General features: G+C 40.9%; 1 protein-coding gene across 1 annotated transcript in view; it reads left to right on the top strand.

Moving 5' to 3' along the window:
- wnt10a (wingless-type MMTV integration site family, member 10a) overlaps window positions 1-21681 on the top strand; it is a 29540-nt gene extending 7859 nt beyond the window's left edge. Inside the window, exons 3-4 of the mRNA XM_037788879.1 lie at window positions 979-1352; window positions 20237-21681. Coding sequence (XP_037644807.1) covers window positions 979-1352; window positions 20237-20803 — 941 coding nt within the window. The 3' untranslated portion in view covers window positions 20804-21681. The remainder of the gene's footprint in view (window positions 1-978; window positions 1353-20236) is intronic.
- The last annotated feature ends 679 nt before the right edge of the window (window positions 21682-22360 follow it).

The raw sequence follows: 22360 nt of genomic DNA, 5'->3' as shown, positions 1-22360 counted from the left end.
CCCTGTTTAGTGTGTGAGTCCTCTGTGAGTCCTCTGATGGGAGTGGTGGGGGTCTGTTCATGTTCACATGGTCCACCGAGACGAAGTACGCAAGTGTTTGGAACACTTAATTGCTTTTGTCCCAGATGTTTCCCCAGGTTTTATGACTCTTTGGCATGTGTGTATACAGTATAAATGTGTGAATAAACTTGTATGTGTGTCTTTGTCAAAATAGAGGAAGCTCCTTTGCTGCAGCGTTACTGATCGTACATGAAACAAAGCGTGTGGACTCGCAAATTTGACGCTAACAGAGGAGTAAAAAGATGTCTTTGTCTTGCTCAATTAGCTGTTGTTAAACTGAGTTTTAGGGTTAGGAAAATCACTTGACATCTTAAAGTTGTATGCAGCAGTTTTACAACAGAACTTTAATGAGGGGATTTAAATAGTTTCGTTGCTAAACCCGATGCTTTTTCTGTTAAAATTGAAAATGTAAAAAAACACTTGTAAACAGCAGAGTAATGTGAATTTGGATGGTTATCAAATGTCACCCTCCATCGACTTGATAATCCTCTCATTTCACCTGTCAGGTTCATGACGCACAGGTATGTTCTGCCTGCGGGTTATGGAAATTTTGTTGACATTTTACAAACTCCATTTTAAAACGCTCGTAAACGCCTCTACGGCGGCTTCTTAAAAGACACATGTCACATCGCTAAATATTGACACAGTCCTCATGTCAGCTTTTTGTGTGATGCCTGTGTCATTTTGGACATCGCAGTGAAGCACAGTGTCAGTTTAGAGAGTTTAATGTCCATCTTCCTCTCGGTAACTGCTGTTTCAACTGAAAACTTGTCTTGAACTAAGCTGTGAACATGTTTTTTTAGACAAAATATCCAGTCTTTCTTTTCCCAAACTCTCTTTCCTGATTGTGACAGTTCTTATAACCTTCTACTTCCACATTATATAACAACACCACTATCCTGTCCTTTCACCCCACAGGTTTCAGAGAGAGCGCCTTTGCGTATGCCATCGCAGCAGCAGGCGTGGTGCACGCAGTGGCCAACGCTTGCTCCATGGGCAAACTGAAGGCGTGCAGCTGTGACGAGAAGCGGCGCGGGGACGAGGAGGCCTTTCGCATCAAACTGCACCGTTTGCAACTGGAGGCCATCCACCGAGGGAAGGGCATGGTACACGGCGTCATGGAGCACTTCCCCGCCGACCTGCCGGGACCCCAGGACTCCTGGGAGTGGGGCGGCTGCAGCCCCGACGTGGAATTCGGCGAGAAGTTCTCCAGGGACTTCTTGGATGCCCGCGAAACCTACAAGGACATCCACGCCCGCATGAGGCTGCATAATAACAGAGTTGGGAGACAGGTGAGTGGGGAGGGGATGTGGGTGTTTGAGTGTTTCTCCAAGTTTTATGGAGTTTGAAAGACGTGTGCATTTACCAGGCAGGGACGATCTAATGAAAGATGATATCCAGCTGCATTATGGGAATTGTAGGATCAAGAGTTTTTGGAGCTTGACCCATACCTGGGGCTAAAGGTCAGGCTTTTGTTGCTTCAATTGTGACCATTTAAAAATAAATCTGTCTCTCACAACTTTATGAAACTAAATCATTGACGTGCTTCTTTAAATTGAAAATAATTCAGTGTGAGAAGGTAGTTTGTGCAAAAACAATACTCTGTTATTACCATTATACTACCACTATCAATTTAGTAGGCGTTGCTTATAAAGCAACCGGGGTTAAATTAAGTTGACTCTGCTGTGAACCTGCTGTGCTCTATTTATCTACAGACGTGTGAAGGAAGCAAAACACAGTTAGCCTTCCTCGGCTATCAATGGCAATATTACACAATCTTTAATATGATTTATATAAGAAAACATAAAACAGGTGGAGAATGGGTGGGTAGAGTGCTACTGGGCCAACAATAACTCTAAAGAGCAAAACACTATCTGATTTTATTGGCTAGGTCAGCGTTGAACCTGCCATTATTACACTGCTGTTTATTTCTGCTGGCGGAGACTCTGTGTGTGTGTGTGTGTGTTTATAGCCTAAGCTGATGGTTACTCTACAGTTCAAGTCTTGCAAAGTATAACAGTGAATCTGTTCTTTGAAAGTAACTTGAATCACAACGGGACTTTTATTATAACACTGTATATTTATTGCAACAATTCAGATAAAATGTGTTTCAAATTGTGATAATATCTAATCACCACTACGGTTGTATTCTGTCCCAACACACAGTAGGCCTAACTACTACTACAGGGTCCATTTCAAACACTTTTTGTGGCACCGCAGGGCAGCAGAAGTTGTTTTTACGAGAGAAGAATTATTTGAAAACAATGGCATAGATGCAGAGTGTGAGGCTGCTACCCTGGTTGTGTATTTTCTTTTAGTTTTAATATGCAAAAGAAGAAGAATGATATGGCTGCAGGAAGTGACAAACCATTGTTTCATATCATTAAGAGCTTGGTGTCCAATCAACTCTCTTGTACGCTCAACTTTATCTGTTCTTAACAGCTCAGAGCCTTTGCCCTTTTATGCTCTCTCGGTGCAATCCAAAGAGAGGTATGTGTAGTTGTTAAAGGTGCAATGATCTGGCCAGATTTTAGTTTAAAACAGTCAGATAATGAATTAACTTTATCAACAGAATGTGAAGAGGTTGACGTTATATGTCAAAGACATCTATTGAGTTGCAGAGATGAGACTGAAATGAGCAGCTAGCCCCGGCACGTCCTGTCTTAATACCACTTGTATCTCGAGAGACGATGATGAGTCACTGTAGCGTCCAGTCTGTCGTTAGTCCAACATGAGAGGACGAATGAATAGAGCCGCCCCGAGGGCTTGTCAATCATGTTGAAGGTACAGGGTCTGTGTACGTTTTGATAGTTTGTTTATTGGATTAAATCCAAAGTGGCAGAAAGGGGAAAACGACTCATGTTTTCGTTTCGTCCTCCCTGCCACTGGGAGATTACTTCGCCGGGTGGAGGGTGGGCGACGGCTCCGGGAGAATGACCTTCAGTTGGTGGTTAGCGCTTTGCTGTAGCATTCAGCCAGCGTAGTAGTGATGATGACTGTAAATACTGGATTGTTGGGACCCGGTAGTAGAGGTAAAATGCTGCCCCCTATGTGTTTGGAACGTGTGACCAGATCTTACATATTGCACCATATTGCAGTCCCAATATGACTCTTCTTTAGGGTTGCCTTAAAAGCCTACACAGCCTTGGGGATTACATACTTGGGGAGTAACTTTTCACTTTATTCAAACTCTGACTTACAGTATAATATAATAATGATCATAATGATTGAGTGATATTTTGGAAATATTAATTCAAACACTTCTTGATGATGATGATGTTAAAGTTGAAAGAAGCCTTCGTGCAAATGGTTATTTTGATGGCTTTACTTTGTTATTCTTTGTTATTGTAAGATTAGACCACTTTTATAATTAGCTGTGTTGTTCCCCCGTTTTGTTGTCTTTGGGCAAAACTCTAGTAATTACTCCAACTCGCAGGACATTTATGGATCAGTCAGTCTCTGTTTGACAACTGGAAGTTGCCTGTTTGGACTAACATTGTTCTGTTATCATGGCGGCCGTGTGCTCGTCGTGTTCTGTCAGTTATTGTAGTGTCAGATCAGTCATGATGTTCAAGTAGAGTGACAGTGCTCAATACCGCAGGAAGATTCTTATGTATCTTTCCAGCTGAGAAGCAGACTTGTCTTGTTTCTCATGTAGGTACACTGACATCAAAACACCCTATGACGTAATCAATAATCATCATCAGCATCATTGTTGTTGTAGTTATATTGTGGGGTACTTTTGACTCGGTAAAAGGGTCAAATAAAGTATTTCAGGGTCAACTATTGATTGGAATCTAAATTGCTACTGTAGTAATTAACCATTTAAACACTTAACGGTTGAAATGTCCATATAATAGCACACTCCTATTGAGGTTTCTGCCTCTGGCAATGGGAGAAAAGAGATGTAAATGACAGTGATAAGGCCTTGACGATTCCCAGCACTGTGATGGAACAGAGACAAGAAGCGACCGTAAATTGCTCATTGTTCCCCGTTTCCTCCTGAGTAATTTGGGCCTGTATCTCTCCATCAGTTTACTTCTGGTTTCCTTGATTATGCAGACAAAACACAAATGTGGAGCGCGTCAGCCTGAACTCAACAACAGCTGGCCTCCCTGCAGTAGCTGTAATGGTAGAAAGAGTCACGGTTGTAGAACTGGTGACTTCGATTCCAGTCAGTGCTGTGGACTTATGGGAGTATAAACTTTGGGTGGGGGCTGATATGACATGAGTAGTAATGAGTTCACGAGCCAAGGAAAGAGAGTAATTTGTCTTTTGGGTCTTTCTCGTTTTATGTGAACATATGGTTGTGAAACTAACAGGCAGGGTCACAGTGTGGCCTCATGTATGTTGTCTTTACTCTGTCTGCTCTACCTCTTGAGGCGACGTTTCCCAATAAGTGATGGATGATGGCAGACTTATACACTGCCCTACATCCAAAACACGTTCGATCCTGCTTTGTCTTTCCTTGTTAGTTATTTTGCAGCAGTGTATCATGTCAAAAATGCCCTTGAGCAAGACACTGAGACATCTCTTCTTGCGCGTAGGAATGTGGAATTGAGTCACTAATATGTAAAAATGCAAAATAATAAGTTAAACATGAGCTTCACGCCGCTGCTAATTCTGCTGTTGAAACATGAGACCTTCATTTCACAATGGCATGCGGAGATGGTCATATATCATTGTCACTGAATGCTGACTTTACATAAATCCTGTTTACTGAGGCATGATGACACAGACATCAATTAGTGTCACATTTGAATGTCACTTTTATTATACAATAGGCATAACCGGAATATGACACATGATACATGACTATAACAGTCACTGTTTGGCAAACCGCTGTCAAAGAACAACACAGTCTCACGGCAGTTGGTGAAATAGTCACGGGATTTAATCTATTTGATTCGTGTACATAGAAACAAATTTCCCTTTTTCTTGTGCACGACTTTCAACAACGTATTTTTGTGCGTTTTCCTACGAATGTCCAGTAACACGTATCGCACGTGTCAATTTCCGCTCCACTCTTTTCAAAAATAAAACTACTTAGTTAGCTTTAGGAAAAGATGGACTTGGTTAGGCTTAGGCAACAAAACTACTTATGTTCAGGAAAAGATCGCAGTTTGGGTTAAAATAAGTAACTTAAGTACGGAAGTTAGGTGACAAAAACTACTTAGCTTTAGGAAAAGATCGCGGTTTGGCTTAAGATGACACCGGAAGTGGCATAACTTAAGTATAGAAGTTACATGACAAATAAATCAACCTTGACTTCTGGTTTTTCACGCGGGGTACAAACACCAGTCTCCTGGGCGAAAGTCCAGTGTTTTTTGACCCTCTCATCCACCCCGACCTCCTCCCTTCGCGGCGTTTGCCGCTCTGTACTTCACGGTTTACAATTACGTGAATTACATAAGAATTGATCTCATGCTTACCATCACAAAAAAAAAGGAAAAAAACAATTCATTAAATTCCGTGACGAACTTTTCTATTTAGTGTCACGGCCATTCTACTGAGCCAGCATGCACAATGCCAGGGCCTTGGCCCACCTAAATGGAACAGAGCCATAATCAATGGTATTAATTGCCATTGTTTACCCTGCAATGACATGTCAAGATGCTGTGAAAAGGGCATATTGACAGAATCATTATGAAGTTGCAGGGAGTCAAAATCAAGCCGTTTTCTGTTTTTGGCTTAGACTGTCTGGCAGTATGATGACTTGATGTCTGTGGTAAAAAAAAAAATACAATAGCCAGTCTGATGTGTTATGAATTTGATGGGCAAGAAAACTTACCTGTAGATGTGACCGAAAGCAAAAACTGACAGAAGAAGTTCATTTGGGGGCAACTTTGCAATGTGGGAGAGTAATTTTCAAAGGCACAATATCAATTAAAGTAGTAAATTATGAAATTTCCCAAACAAGTTTATCAAAGCAATTCAGTTCCACCGTTTAGCAGGTGTAGTGCCCCGAGGTAAATCTTTCAAAATCGGAATATATAATTAATCACACCCTTTAAACTATGAAAAGACCAACAGTAGCTCAAAGAAAACAATCTACGACTGGCACTACTCCGCCTTATAGACAGTTTCACCTTTCCAGAAGGTTATTGAGAAAGACTAAATATTGGCTCACAGATTCTTCACCATAAATTTATCTTTCTGTATGCCAGGCTGCAAAATTTCCAGCTAAGCGAGCTGAAGCATCAATCAAACAAGAGAGACTCAAAGTCCTCAACATCAAAGAGATTGTACATTTTTTTTGGAAAAGCTTCTGGTTACGATCAACGACTAACGCTAAAGGACACCCACTGCTCCTGACCTTTACTTTTTGTATTTTGACACAAGCTCGACGACCCCTGATGACCTTGGTAGGGTTCAAAGCCAGAAGTCTTTCGCCTGCACACTTCTCTGATAAATCTGGTTATACATCAGTGTTGCACAGAAAAAAAAAGCATCTCCAAACTGTGAAAAAGGAGATAAGATAGAGGAGAATTCCCCTGCTATGCTGTTAAAATTACAAAATGAGCTTAATGGATGTCTTTCATGCAAAATTACTTTTAAAATTAGGGGATGATGTGAGCTTTCAGCACAATATCAAACCACTGTTTACATGGAGATGCTCGGAGTGCTGACTTGTTACGGCTCACCACAGGCTGGAGATCAGTGCTTGAATGAGTGTGCAGAGCCTGTGGAGAAAGAGGGATGAGAAAGAGAGAGGGCACTGAAGGACAGAGAAAAGAAGAAGAGAGACAGAGAACAAACTCAGCATGAGTCATTGCAGAGCTGTTAAACTCTAAAATATCATGCACCTTGATGACTTCAATAGGTATAGAAAGCCGCAACAAAACCCCTCTAAGACCTTGAAACACACACACACACGGCCCCTACAATCAAACAGAAAACACTGACAGGTGGGGCCTCATAATAATGCCTACCCTTCCCGTATCCCACCGACCCGCCGCTACCACCGCCTCACCTCCCTCCGCCCTGCTCCTCCCCCTCTGTCCCCTGCCCCACTCCCCCCTTTTCAGAGAAGTAGTCTTTAGGCAGAGGAATGCGGTGGTTTTTTAGCGGGGTGTGCATGTCGCCTCATGCCCACCCCAGGGTTCTCACGACGTTCCGTCTTGTTTTTAGCCCTAATTAGTGGCTGCTGGCAGTTTGGAAACAGATGTTTAAAACCCTGCAAAAGATTTTAGACTTCAAACACCGGGGCGGAAAGTAGAAAGAGATTCGCCCTTCCTTCCCTCCCCTCTTCCCCCTCTCCTGCGCTGCCCCCTCCAGCGTCTCTCCAGCAGGGCTGATTACACAAATAATACTGTACACTGAGGAGGCACGAGAAATTAATGCGGAGGGGAGGTTTATTTACATGTGATGTCAGCCTATCACTAACGTCATACATATGTAAAGTTCAATAAATAATATAATAATATAATAATATAATTAGAGTAATTGTGCCTTCAGATGGTGTCGTGTTTACCGTGTTCACGAGAAGAGTCCATATGAGTCCGTATTCACAAGTAGAAAGTTTCTGAAGGCTCCGAGTTCACGAGTTGTGACGTGTTTCTTGACGTTGTCAGAAATGGCGGAGGCCTTGGAAGTTCATTTTTCGGTGCATAATAAGTTAATATATTGTAATTTTAGTTGTATATTGTTTTTCTTCGTAATTTTATATGTGAGGAAAAAGTTGATATTCCCAACGGCCTCATCTTTTTCCTCTGCATTATGTTACCCACTTGCTAGCTTGCTAAATCGTCAGCCTCTGTGGCTTCTAGACGCCGACAGTAGCGTTAATATTGCGGTTGCTTAGCAGCGGTGTTCTCACGACTTAACCACTTGAACGCCAAGCATATCGTGTACACAACTTCCCATGTTGTAAACACGAGTTCACGAGTTTCATTTGAAGGCACCATAAGTAGAAATATAAATAAAAACATTTCATGCGTCTACATCGTTAGATAAATCCCCTCCCAACAATTTTTAAAACATGAAAATTAAAGTTTTTGCTAATCTAACATTCACGGCTCTACTTAAGGTGATGAAAGCCGTTTTATTCAACTGATTTATATGTCTGTTTATGCTGTGAAGATGGACCGTTGAGCCCTCGTTGCAGTGAACCAGAACGCACTACTGTTCAGTAGTTAATAAGAGTGGTTTTAACACGCCTGACTTCATGTGTAAAGTGGCTGCTTGTGACATGGAAACACTTCACCGGGGCAGTAAAATTCTCGGCCAAGTTTCTTTTTTTCCCTTGAGCGTTGTCCTCAATCGTTTAGAGAGCACACCTCAAAACAAAATGCTTGGCACGCTTCGCTGTGTTCATGTTGCACAGCTTAGAGCCACGCAGAGGTTCTGTTCAATCCTGTCTGTTCATTAGGCAGGTGGTGACAGTGCCGACTCTGCAACAGTCTGTCATGTTACTGGCAAGGGGTGTCTGGTAATTACAATTTACCATCAGGGCCTGACTTCAGGGGAGTAAGGAGAGATGGTATCCCCCTTTTTCAGGAAACAAGCTATACATTTCAACTTCTTCTCACCCCCTTTCCAAATTTGTAATGAAGCCAATCTGCTGTTCAATACTTGTTTTTACTTATTTTGAACATTTGAGACATTTGCACTCCCTCCAAATCATTTTCAAAGGTTATGTTCATGACGGCACTTGTGTCTTTGGCATTTTGTTGATCTTCACAGTACCAGTAAGTGTGGGTGGAGGTGCATGTGGACAGAGGGATTTAAATCAAATCCTTCAGATCTGATTGGATCACTCAGAAGTGACGGGCCTCTACCCACACCTCTCTCACCTGTGTTGTTAGATCAGCAGCACAGGGAGATTACTACATTACAGAACAACCATGCTCTCATACACCTCCATCATCTACTATGACGTTGCTCTACTACGGCGGTCAAATGGTTCTACATGATGGGAGGGGTTAGCTAGCCGCAAATTGGATTTGATTGGATTAAGATGAGTCATCAAAATATTACGGGAAGAGGAAAGGGAGGGATTTTGATATAAGTGGTATATTTGCCAGTAGGGATACAGGCCTAGGATTTGGAAAATGTATTTTTATTTCATTTTTTCTTTAAGAATTGCTGGGATTTGTGTTTTCTCATTCAGCGCTGTTGTATTTTTTAAGCTGTCTTTGCAGCTTCAGGAAGTGATTCAAAGGCTCATTTAGATGAGCAACGATAGAAATGTAAGTATATGATGTGACACAAAGTCCAAATTCTGGAGGTGGCTGAACCCTTTATAGCCAGGCCCTCTATCGTATGATGGACTGGTTTGTGAATGCCCAATTGCCATATGCAAACGCCGGGGGTAACTGCAAGCTTTGTGGAGCAATGGTTCCCGTATAGCAGTGGTTCTCAACCTTTTCAAGTGGTGACCCCCCAGAATAATCAGGTCGGTGTTTGCGACCCCCCTTCCCCAAATAGCACTGGGACATTTAACTCACAACATCCCGATGCAAACACATTGATCGCCATTAAACAGTCTTGTCACTATCACATCTCTTAGTAAATTAGTTTTGTTTAGTTTTAACAGTTAGCACCGTCCTAGGCATTGTCCAATGTGCTCCCTGCAGAAACTCATGTGCACGTGCACTTTGACTCTCACAAACAGACTCAATCAAATCTATTCTGAGGCAAATTATATCATTGGTACAGGTGATGGAATGTAAAAACCCTTCCCCAGTGGGCCAGGGTCTCGACCCCCAGGTTGAGTACCACTGGATAGGACCAAAAACACACAGCAACTGAATATGTTAACCCATCTAATTTAATTGATATATTCATATTGTACCAGTTGTACAAGAACATCAGCTTCCTCTTGGCAAAGAGTGAATTCACTCACCCTACTGCACCAGCTATCGTCGTGTGCTGTGTGTATTGCTCAGTGGAAATGGGAAGGACTTGTGGTTTGAGTGATTAAAAAAAGAAATAACCTCAGCCACCTGCCATCCACACCTGAGAGAAATATGTTGAGAACTTAGATGCCGCCAACTGTAAATGTTTGAAAGCTGATGTTTTGTATGAGTCAAGGCACATTGCTTCACCAGAGCACTGAACATGATGTAAAAGTGTTTAAACCATAATGAGTCTGGAGCAGCACCCCCTCTAGCTTGATCCAAACCAGTAACAGTGGGACTCCTAGGATCCTTTTATGCCTAATTTAACCCTTGAGGGATGATAAACGGCTCTGGAGAGCCCATTCACGCTAATTCATTGACTCAGAACCCACACGAAAAGCAAAGTGTGTTTGAACAAAAATAGCCACATTAGTGCGGGGTTGGTCCTGCGCTCCTCAGAGGCCATTTCATATCATCAGTGGTGTGCAGAGCATTCCTGAGTCCTGACAGTGCTGCGGCACAGCATTTGATCTGACCCACCACATACTGTAACACATGCACACACACACATACATGCATGTGCATATGCACACGCCTCTCCTTTACTCACACATACACGTAAATATACATAGAGCCAAATGCTTCATAGTAAAAGCGCAGCAGGTGGAAGTGCTTATGCTGGTAATAACATTTTATTAGAGTCTCTAAATAAGAGCTGTGGACATTGTGTGCAATTAACAGTGAGTAAATACTACACGCACACACGCGAACAGACTCGTTGTAATGTAGTTCTCACTGTAGCTTTTGCTCAGTAATTGCATGTCATTGTGTTTGCATGTGTGCTTGTGTATTTGTCTGCGTATATGCTTAACTGTTCTTTTGAAGCGAGGCGTTTGATTTGTTTAAAGTGATGTCTGGGCTTAATGTGCTGCTGTGGGATTTGTTTGTGTGCTTTGATATCGCCTTGGCTTTCTGCTCGGCTTTAAAGGTCCTTCAGTAGATTGTCTTTGAACTGACGAACACAAGGCAGCATGCAGACTAGTTTGCCGTTTATCGGCAGGAAGGGTCGTTTGCGGGACACATAGACATCAGATTAGGATTTTCCCAAAAAGCGGTTAGTGGTGATGACACAGGGATTGGCCCACGATTAAATCCAATGCGCCCAACAAAACAGGGAATAAGGCGTAAATTATAGTGGTACAGTGTAGCTGGTTATGACTGGCAATGAAGTTGGTTACCACATGGTGAACATTAACATAGAAGTCTCATATTTAAAAAAGTGGTGATTATTAATGTGGATTAACATTGAGACCAAAATTAAAGCACTAAATAACTCAACTAATTGATAAAGTTATTCCATCTTTTTGATCGTTTTCAAATGTCCAGCAAACTTCCGTCTTCACAGGAAACAACTTCCTTAGGTTTAGGCAAGAAAGCTACTTAGGCTTCATCAGAAATCACACACTATGCACTACGTACTCAATATATGTACTATCTTTCAACATACTTTTGTGTGAATTAACAGTAGTATGTGTCTTTTCGGAAGCACTGAGCAGTAATTTACGTCACCACTTCCTGAGAGTCTCTTTGCCGGTTGGAGACGTGTAACCATGGTAACCCGTGCCAACCTCATGTAACCAAAACGATGGTTTGTGAGAATCAAAGTTGGAATTAATTTAAAATATATACTATGTCAAGCAAAGTGAAATCTTATACTTAAGAGTATGCAATTTGCACACTATTGGTTTCATACTAAGATATCGGACATTCTAAAATATCTCACATACTGCTTTATAGCATGTTAGTATGGAATTGCGGACACGACCTTAGGTTAAATCGACCTTTGGTAGGTTTAGGCAATAAAACTAGATTTAGGAAAAGATTTGGTGGTGGTTTGGCTTAAAATACCTCCAGAAGTGGCGTTAAGCACGTCAGTTACGTGACAAATACATCAACGCTGACTTCTGGTTTCACAAGGGACACAAACGGCTCTTTCCTGGGTGACAGTCTGGTGTTTTATGACCTGCCCATCCCAGCGTCCTCCCTACACGCCATCCGCCGATATTTTTATTTCCTGGTTCATGATTACAAACAAAATTGTTTTCGTGGGAATTACATTGTATTACTATTTGTAGGTGTAGCTACGAAACAGTGTATGAGACCAACCTGCACAGTTTGACAGATTACAGGGATGGATCACATATTTGACAACAAGGACTATTTTGGGTGTGGGATTCCTCAGTAATGCTGTTACAAGCACAGACAGACAGAAAATTGCTCAACTCCTCATTGGCTGTTGCTTCCCTCCATCAGAGATTGGTGGTGTTACTGTATGTGTGTCATGCCACAGGACTTTCCCTCCACAACAACCAAAATAAAAAAGCAATGCAGTAAGTCATCACCCACTCCTTCATTACCACTGAGTCAGTATTGACTCAACCAAATCTGGTATTTGGTCAGGATGACAAAATCAGGTGTAACACCAGGCTAAAAGGAGCGTGGTAACACCTAACCTTTAGCATGAGTCGATCATAGTTGTCAGTATGACACGGCTGCCACAGGCACTTGCATGCTTGAATGAAACACAGCGTCATTAGTATGTTCTAGAGAATTAGCGCTATAATTATTGACTGTTGCTACAAGGAAGGTGTTGAACAAAAAAGTTGACTGACACATACTGTACTATTTTTAATCCATTTAAAAACGAAACAAAAAAAAGTTGTTGATTGACTCAAATAACTTGACAACTGACAAATGTACTAAATCAAAACAAATAAACAAGAACAGGACAAAGTGTGAAAGTAGTTGTCGCCGTTGTCAAATACTCCACGTAACTGAAACATTTGCGGTTCACTTCTGGCTGGCGAACTGGGACACATGTCGTCACCCTTTCATCCTCGGCTCTTGTTTTGTGGCTTCTGATTCTGCTGTTTGCTCTCCAGTAAAGCCAAAGCATCAGATTGTGGTACGAAGGCCAGACACTATAGCTCCAGTTTACTTCGTCCACACCTCTTCATTGCACGGTAGTCTGCTGCGCTCTACTACTTTACCCCCGGTCTACTGTATTATGTAGCCTGCAGTCCTAATCTGCCACCAACATGTTGTGTTTGATCTCTGTCTGGGGTTGTTTTATAGAAGCCTCTGTCTTACTCTCTAAGCCAATTAAAACTTGCCAGATGTTTGTTTCTAACTGTGGTCCGACCGCCATTGACTTTGAAGCAATTACATCTCTCAGTGTACGTGCGATGTAAGCCAAAAGACTGGACATATACTGCATCATTGTCACTTGTTTCATCCATTAAACATCAGCTCTTTTCCTCGTTTAGTAACCTATTTTATTCTTCTCAAAACCCAGACGTCAGGCCACCGCTGAGTCTCTGGTCACATTAACATACACCACCGTAGCTGACAGTAAGTGTGTGTTTCAAGCAAGTCTTTTATAGCTTGTGCAAAGTGACTCAAGTTGTCTGAAACGAAGAATATTTGTATATTTCCCGGCTCAAACTGCCAAGACAACAGCAGTGGTGGAATGTAACTAGGTACATTTACATAAGTACTGTACTTAAGTACCATTTTGACAGACTTGTACTTGAGTATTTCCATTTTATACAACTTTATACTTCCACTCCTTATATCTCAGAGAGAAAAGTGTATTATAACATTTAAAATTCAGGACTTTTACTTGTAATGGAGTATTTTTAGACTATGGTATTTCTACTTTTACTTAAGTAAAGGATCTGAGTACCTCTCCCACCACTGCAAGTCAATTGTATGGCTAATAGCAGCAGGACATGATGACTGAGCCTTGATGGAGTGTCAGCTAGACGGACAGGTGACGCCCTCACACACACACACACACACAAATAAACAGCCTTTGTGTTGGGACCGCAAAGAGATAATCCAAAGATCATCTCCCCCACCTGTCATCTTCTTTTCCTCTTTCCTTCCCTTCCCTTCACCTCCTCCACATGTTCTGTACACCCCCATCCTTCAGCTTCACACCCAGCCCCTCCTCCAGTGTCCTCGGGGCTAATTCCCAAGATCCTTAACAAGGCAACAATAAATCAACGCATCACTATCCTTCCCCTTTTTCCACCGTAGTCAAGTTAGTAAACACAGACACAACATTTTTCGTTGTTGTCTCACTCTCTCTTTGTCAGTCGTAGCCCCCGGGTATACAGATGATAAGCAACAGGAAGAAAGCAGAAACCTTTCATCTGATCATCAATAACCAGTCTGGATCTTCTACAGTCAAAATGATTTGGAGAGTCATAGGAAGTTCAATATATTAGATCAGTAAAGACTAAAAACGTTTCCGACTCTCATCTTCTGAACCTAAATCCACACAGCATTGGAAAAATACAAGTGAATAATCTGAGATCACTGTTCCAATCTGTTTCCGAGTTATTGGATTAAAAGCTATTTCATGCATTTGAACTACATGCTTCATTTATTTTGCCAGACATTTACATTATCAGGTGCTCATTTGTAAATGTTTTTATTTTTCTCCTCTTGTACGAAATGTACTCCACTTTTCGCAGCTCTTTTGTCAGATGGACCAACGCTCCTCGTGTCATACTGACAGACCACTTTTAATATAGCAAGAGCAGACAGCTTCCTTATTTCCTATAACCTGTTTAAGGGATTGGATTGTACCTGTTTGCCTTTCAACTACGCGTGAAAAGAATATTTGACAGTTTCCCAACACACACAAACGTACCTGTCACCAAGAGTTATGTTCTTTTGTTGAGGGTTTTAGGAGCCTGCGATCTTTTATTAAGCTCTGCCCAGTCAGAGGGTGAGCAGCATGCCTCGTGTGATTAACGGATGAATCCACTCTGAACTCACTGATGTTACTTCTTTGATGCTGAATGTTGTTATTTTTAAATGGTGTGGTATTCTTCTTTAAATCTAAAAAGATGTCGCAGGCCTCGCCATTGGTACCAGGTTGGACTTTAACTGAGTAGCGACACGTTGTGAATCCTAACTGGCTGTGTCTGACAGAATAAATCAAACCTATAGGATACATCGTTATGCATTTATAATTAAGAAACCCGAGGCAAAATGTATGTTTTTCTAAGCCCTGCACCCCTTTGTAGTTATGTTGCTATACCTCTCGAGCTTTCTGTTCTCGCACAGCACCTATATACACTTTACAATTATAACAGTGGCAGATTTTTTGGCTGTGGAGTGTAAACTTCCCCAAATCCAATAAAGAACAGGATAGAGCTGCTAAGATTGGCTAAACTCTAATAGCATCTAGGGATAGCTCATGATTTTAAAATTTTAAAATAGTCGTTAAATTATAAAAAATCAAACAGTTTATGAGACTATCGTCCTGTCATAAAAATATTTTGATTTATATTCGCGCAGGTGTGTGTGTGTGTGTGTGCGTGCGGTGCGGCACACCCCGTAGTTTCAGCTAAGGGTTGTGTTAGAGCGGCGGTGCAATGCAACAAACACTTCAATCAAACTTGACAGAAGATAAAGATAAAAGATAAAAGATAAAACTCACCAAAACAGTCTTGGTTAGTCTTTCCACTGTTCCAACAATTTGGTCATAATAAACCTGTAATTCATCGAATTAGATGTGAAAATGTGCCGGCTCTACACGCTGTCTTTCATGCAGAACCAGGGTCCATGCAGTGGGGAAATATTAGATTATACATTATACAGTAGATGAGTTAGTTGTGAATGATGCTCTTTTTTTTTACATTATGCTACCTGTAGCCGAACACATTGTAGTTGGTGAATGATGTGCTGCTTGGCCTTGGAAGTAACGCTCTGTTGCTACTGTATAAGTAGGTAGGCTAGTTAACCGGACATACTAATAATTTAATTTTCTGGTAGAGGAGTAAGCTGTTGAATCCATTCCTTGCACTTATGCTCTTGTGTTTTGGAGAGGCTAAAACAAAGACACCATCCTCACTACAGCCCCTATGTGGGGAAATCCACAGGCCTGCCATAGTTACGGTTGCTAAGCTATGATTGGACAATCAGTGTTCGGGGGACGAGTTTCGGGAACAGTAAATTGCATTTTTCTGCATTCTAAACATTATGGAAGCCAGACATGCTGCACCACTGGAGGCATCACAGTTTTAGTGAGAACATTTCCATATGCTGCTGAAACTATTTACTTTACTCTGAAACACATAAAAAAAAGTTTGAGTCACGCTGCTGTGGTTCATAATCTCCCTGAACACTGAAGCTTTTTTTTTTTATTTTTCCTTGCCAAAAATGACAAACTGTCATTAGAAATAACACTTTTCCACTGTTTTTGTTGTTTTACTGTCCTTTGAAACCTCTATCCTGCTGTGAATGTACCTTCAAACAGAAGCAATGTGGATGCAATTATGACTCCTGGGTCAGTTTGTCCCTTTAAGGTTTAAGTGGGTTGGAGAGTTTTATGATTACAGACTTTGCTGTGTGTTTAAGGCCAGCACGTTTGTGATTCTGGGGTTGCCTCTGCCCTAAAAACTGAACCAAACGCTGCAATCTGAACTCAGTGCAAGTGCTGTTTGAGCTATTATAATGTTGTTTACTATGAAACCTTACAGGCCTCTCCTCACCGCGGATCACAGCTTCTTTAAACGTTGTTTTCAACACTCTCAATAACAGTGGAACCATGTTTATCCAAAATGCATTTTAGTCACTTTCTGTAACGTTAAGAGCAAAACATGCAATGATGCAAAGACTGAAAAGATATTATTTTGCGTAATTGTTATAATACGCCATTAAAATGATTTAAAGCTGCAGCATCAATGTTCCTAACATTACAATTTCTTAAATTCTCTACTGCTTACTGGTGGATTTGATGAGTGACACATAAACATATCTTAATGTAAGGATATATTTACAGATGGATGTCTCATAACCTTCACTGCTTCACATGTTTTTGCATTTTTTTTATTCTATGTCATTACTTTTTTTAAATTTTTGTATAGTGCAGCAACATAAACATAATGCAAAGCCAAATGGGTGTCTCAGGAAGGAGAGGGAAACAGCAACTGAGCTCCAACAGGGTTTTTAAAGGAGCTCTGGCACACAGGTCCCAGGTGGTGCCAGTGTTTCTGATGAGCTCAGGTGATGCCAATTCACTGATGATGCTCTGCCACGCCCGTCTCCGAGACCTGCAGTCACTCAAGACAGGGCAGAGGAGGGGGTTGTCACATTTACTGATTATTATTAACTTTGGCTGAGTGGCAAAAGAGTGTTTTCTTTTGCTGCTCTTTTTTTCACTCTTTGTTCATGCCAAGCAGATGAGTCAAGTAGCTCAATTTATCATTTTTCTCTCATCCACCTCTGCACTCGTTCACGCTCCAGAACAAGGAAAGATGCATTATACTCCTTTTTTTACTCTGCACGCTTTCCTCAATTGGGAACCCAGCTTCCAGCACGCAGAGGAGCCTTACAGCACGCAAACTGTGTCCTCAACATCTTGTTCTAGCTCCCTCTGAGAAGAGGTGGAAGGATAAAAAAGGATATAGGACAAGTGCAGTATCCGATTTTTCAGCATCGGCCCGAATTAACCTTGACTTTGTGGAATTGTGTAACTGGATTGTCACGCTCAATAGATACATGATAGATCTCTCCCATCTCTATTTTTTCCCTCTAGGCTTTGGTTCCTTCTGCCGCCTCTTTAATAGATGAGATCCTGGTTAAATAATGGAGGGGGTGCGACTATGTAACTTCTTACAAGGAAAGTAATCCGTGTGATGCTCTTATCGAGAGAGTTTCATGTTCTGAAAGCAAAACAAGCTGAGTCTACAGGATCATTCCTGCACACACAAACAGACGTCCAACTATAAGCAGAAACATCTTATCAATATGCACTGTCCCTATCAAATAAAGTAATAAACTCTAATAATACCTACAAAAAGTAAATGCATTGTAATTCGTATACATCCCACAAAATCAATTTGTATGTATTTGTATGTTATCCTTTTCCTAAACCTAACCATGTAGTTTTTGTCACGGAACTTCCGTACTTAAGTTACACCACTTCCTTTTTGGCATAACTTAACCACGATCTTTTCCTAAACCTAATAAAGGAATATCTTATCTTATCTTAACTAACTAAGTTTTGTTGCCTGAATTTAACCAAGTCGATATTTTCCTAATCCTAACTAAGTGGTTATGTTAACTAATTTTAACCAAGTTGTTTCCTCTGAAAACGGGGGTTTATTTTGAAAATACTGGAGCGGAAATTGACGCCAGACATTGGTAGGAAAACACAAAACAAATAAGGAATAACTTTTCGTAAGATATCATACATATATATCATAAAAGCATGAATATACGGTATAGTGGACATGCTTACACATACATACACACATACGCACAAACTATAAACACCTGAACTCATCTCTTTATATTGGTCATTTCTGTGGTTGGCCATATCTGTCTCGTTCTGCGTGGGTGACACAGAGCATGTGGGTGACAGTCATGTTTTGTGTGTGTGTGTGCGGAGATTAGCATTATTGCTAGCACATGTGTGGAAGTGTCCAGCATGTGTGTGTGTATGTGTTTGTGTGCGTGTGTTGATAGGGGCGGCAACAGCAGCAGCATCTGTCAGTACACTGGGTGGCCTGCTGTTCCTGTTGGTAATTGGATCTTAAAGTTTAGAGCAGGTGATGACTGATAAGCACACACATACATAAATAAATACATATAGCCTGGAGGAAATATTATTGAGATGGACAGGATTTATGCCATGTGGGATGTACGTGTGTGTGTGGGCTGAAGCGGTGGGTATGTTGCAGTGTTGGTCATGCTCTAGTGGGCCGTTTTGTGTTTATGCTTGTAGATATACTACAGACATCAGCAATGTTCTTTTAGACCTGTGGCTCCAGATCCTCATGCAGCTCTTCAGCTCTTCTCCAGTGGCTCCCTGTGGCTTTGACAAAAAATTACAAAAAATTGTAGCCTATACAACAAGTTAAACACATTTTAGTCAACTAAAATGTGCGTCATAGCCTTATCCTCTATTATCCTCTAATTTTGCTGAACCTCAATAGCGGTGGTTAGTCATTGGTTTCTGGCATAACTTGCGGGCTTACCGGCATGCTTGATCTGCAGCGACAAATTAGCAAACAACCAAAAAAGTAATTGAAAGTCATTTCCAGAACAAGCCCGCTGCATTTGCTGAAAAGCCAGCAGGAGCTTCCAGCCAAAACTCCTGAGACGTTTCTTCAGCCTCTCATTTGCACGTGCGGGTCCTCACTACATTAGACTAAAACAGCTCTTTTGTAAGTGAATGTTGCTGATCCCTGTTTTGGACCTTAAAGGCCCTAAAGGATATTTAAATTACTTTGCAGGGCCCAAAGCAAGTACATTTAGATGAACAAATCCATTATGTGAGTAAAAATGGCTTTCACTCAGTCATGCTTTTTCCTGTAATGTAATAAATAAAAACAATACACGCTGGCTGTTGATACGCCACAGCCCCACGGCAGTTTGTGAAATAGTCACGAAATTGAATCTATTTTATTTATGTACATAGACACAAATTTCCCTTTTTTTCGTGACGCGTGACGCACAAGTCACTTTCCACTCCAGTCTATTCAAAATAAACTATTTAGTTAGGTTTAGGAATAGACTAGTCTAGTAAAAGACCATGGTTTGGGTTGACATAGCTCTGGAAGTGCTGTAACTTAAGTACGGAAGTTACGTGGCAAATAAATCAACTTTGACTTCTGGTTTCACACGGGACACAAACACCGGTCTCCTGGGCAAAAGTGTGCTTTTTGACCCACCATCACGAAAAAAAATTGAAATTCGTGTCTATGTACACGAATCAATACCTTAAATTTTGTGACTATTTCACGACTGGGCTGGTTTATATAAGTAGTAGTATGTAGTTCCATTGGTCAGCCTTAAACCATTAAAGTGAAAATATTAGACTGTGATATAAATGCTCCAGTGTGCAGCTACACGTCTGTCATGCATGGAGACGTTACCTGAAGCCAAAAGATGAGTAATGACACTACTGTCTGTTTGGGTGATGCCTGCATCCATCTGTGATATCTGATATCAGTATGTTTGACAACAGGCTCAGAGACGGACCACCTGGCTTGTTAAATGCGGGACCAATATTCCTTCAGGGCATTAGGTGTCATTCACTATGCTTAGAAGAACAAACACATTTTTTAAAAAACAGTTTGAAATATGACATGCAGTCTGCAACAGCCTGGACCTGTATATGTTAAACTTCAAATGCAGCCAGTAATCAAGAAAGTCATTAATCCTTCTCATTTTTTTTCTCTCCCCCCCGCTCACTTCCTCTCTCCATCCCACTCTCTCTTTTTGTCTGTCTCCATCTGTGTTTTCCACAGGTGGTGCTCGACCACATGAGAAGGAAATGCAAGTGCCACGGGACGTCGGGGAGCTGCCAGCTGAAGACCTGCTGGCAGGTCACCCCGGAGTTCCGGGTGGTGGGCTCCATCCTCAAAGAGCGCTTCCACATCGCCACGCTCATCAAGGCTCACAACCGAAACACCGGACAGCTCGACCACTCCAACCACAACAACAACAACCACCACAGCCACCACAACCATCACAACGACCACAACCACCACCACCATCACCATCATCAGAGCAACCGCCACAACCACCACCACCATACACACAGGCGGCGGCCGAGCGTCAACGAGCTGGTCTACTTTGAAAAGTCGCCAGATTTCTGCGAGCGGGACCTGGGGTCGGACTCGGTGGGCACACAGGGCCGGATCTGCAACAAGACCAGCCCTGGCATGGACAACTGTGAGAGTCTGTGCTGCGGGAGAGGCCACAACATCCTGCAGCAGACGCGGAGCGAACGCTGCAACTGCAAGTTTCACTGGTGCTGCTACGTGGTGTGCGAAGAATGCAGGATAACAGAGTGGGTCAGTGTCTGTAAATGAAGAAACACACACTAAAAGACTGTACACAACAAAGAAAACAAAGAAAAAGAGACGTTTTTAAAAATCAAGACTATTCATTTGAAAGGGGAATATGACTGTAATATATGTGCCCCATACCTTTTTGCGGTGGACTGCTGTTTTCCAGAAGAGCGAGGACAGAGTGTGTAGCAGTTGAGCCAGCAGAAAGATAGATATGCATGTTGGTAAAGAGGGTGCACATGCGGGGTATGTCTAAAGCTGCCACAACTCAGAGAGCTTGGATGTTTACTGCCTTCCTCTTGAGAGAAAGGAACATATCAGATAAATATCTGAAAGCTCTGAATATGAAATCTGGGCTCAAAAAAACAACAACATTATTGTTGTTTCATGTTGACTGACATACAGCTGCATGATATTCAGGTGAGCGTAGAGGGAGTTGAGAGTAAGCAGATTGCATGCAGAAAGAAAATAATATTGCTTCCTAGCACCAGCAGTGTATAAAGTGGAAAGGTTGAGACACAAATAAACCTTTTTCACACATCAGGATTCACAATGCACAGGATTTGACACAGCACAACACACCTGGAGCACTTAAGGATTTAGTGCCTTGTTCAAGGGCAGTTCAGTGTTTATAGCAACTATCATGTCACACCTAAAAAAGACAGCAGGGGATTGTCTGGTTTAACTGACACTGTGTAGATGTATCAGTCAATGTTGTATGCATAATGTGTAACCCTGCAGTAACAGTGATGACACCCCTGAATAAATACATTCACACGAGTCCCAAGACGGACTGGACTATTTAAATTAGAAGTTTCTGTAACACTTTATAATAACCATCATTTATAAATGGTAAATTGATAGTTAATTAAATTCAGTTAATAGTTATTTTACTTTTAAAAAAACAACAAAATTATAATAAATAAGGTTTACTAATTATTTGTATAATTTATGTAATTTTATCATTAGTTTGTGTAATATGATATGTGTGTATATCTTATAATGTATCATAGATGACACATTAGTAAAGTATTAATTATCATTTTATTGTTATTATTACAATATTTAATATACTATATTAAGTATTTGTTAGCTACAATTACCAAATGATTTGTAAACCTTTAAGAAATAATTTGTAAAATAATTAATTGTCTATCTAAATTATGTTAATAAATGCTTTACAAAGTATTTATTAACCATTCAACAAGCTATTATAATCATCAGTTGTAACTTTATAATCGCCATCCAAACATTTTTTTTATAGACGGTTTACAAACCATTTATTTACCATTAACAAAGTGTTACAAATATCTAATGTTTTAAATGTTTTACAAACAATTTCTTAAAGATTTAACAATTATTTTTAAGAAACAAATACTTATAATATAGTATATAAAGAGTTAGTATTAATTAATAAGTAATAATTAGTAAACATAAAAAATTATAATTTCATGTTTCATTGTAAAATAACTATTAACTGAGTTTAATTAACTATCAATTTACCATTTATAAAAGATGGTTATTATAAAGTGTTACCGAAGGCTTTTACAGGAGGACGTTGAATCAGAGCGGCTGAAG

This window comes from Sebastes umbrosus, chromosome 13 (genome assembly GCF_015220745.1).
Source record: "Sebastes umbrosus isolate fSebUmb1 chromosome 13, fSebUmb1.pri, whole genome shotgun sequence".
In the NCBI taxonomy this organism is placed as follows: domain Eukaryota; kingdom Metazoa; phylum Chordata; class Actinopteri; order Perciformes; family Sebastidae; genus Sebastes; species Sebastes umbrosus.
Note: the sequence above shows the minus strand (reverse complement) of the source record. Positions and strands in the feature narration are given on the sequence as shown.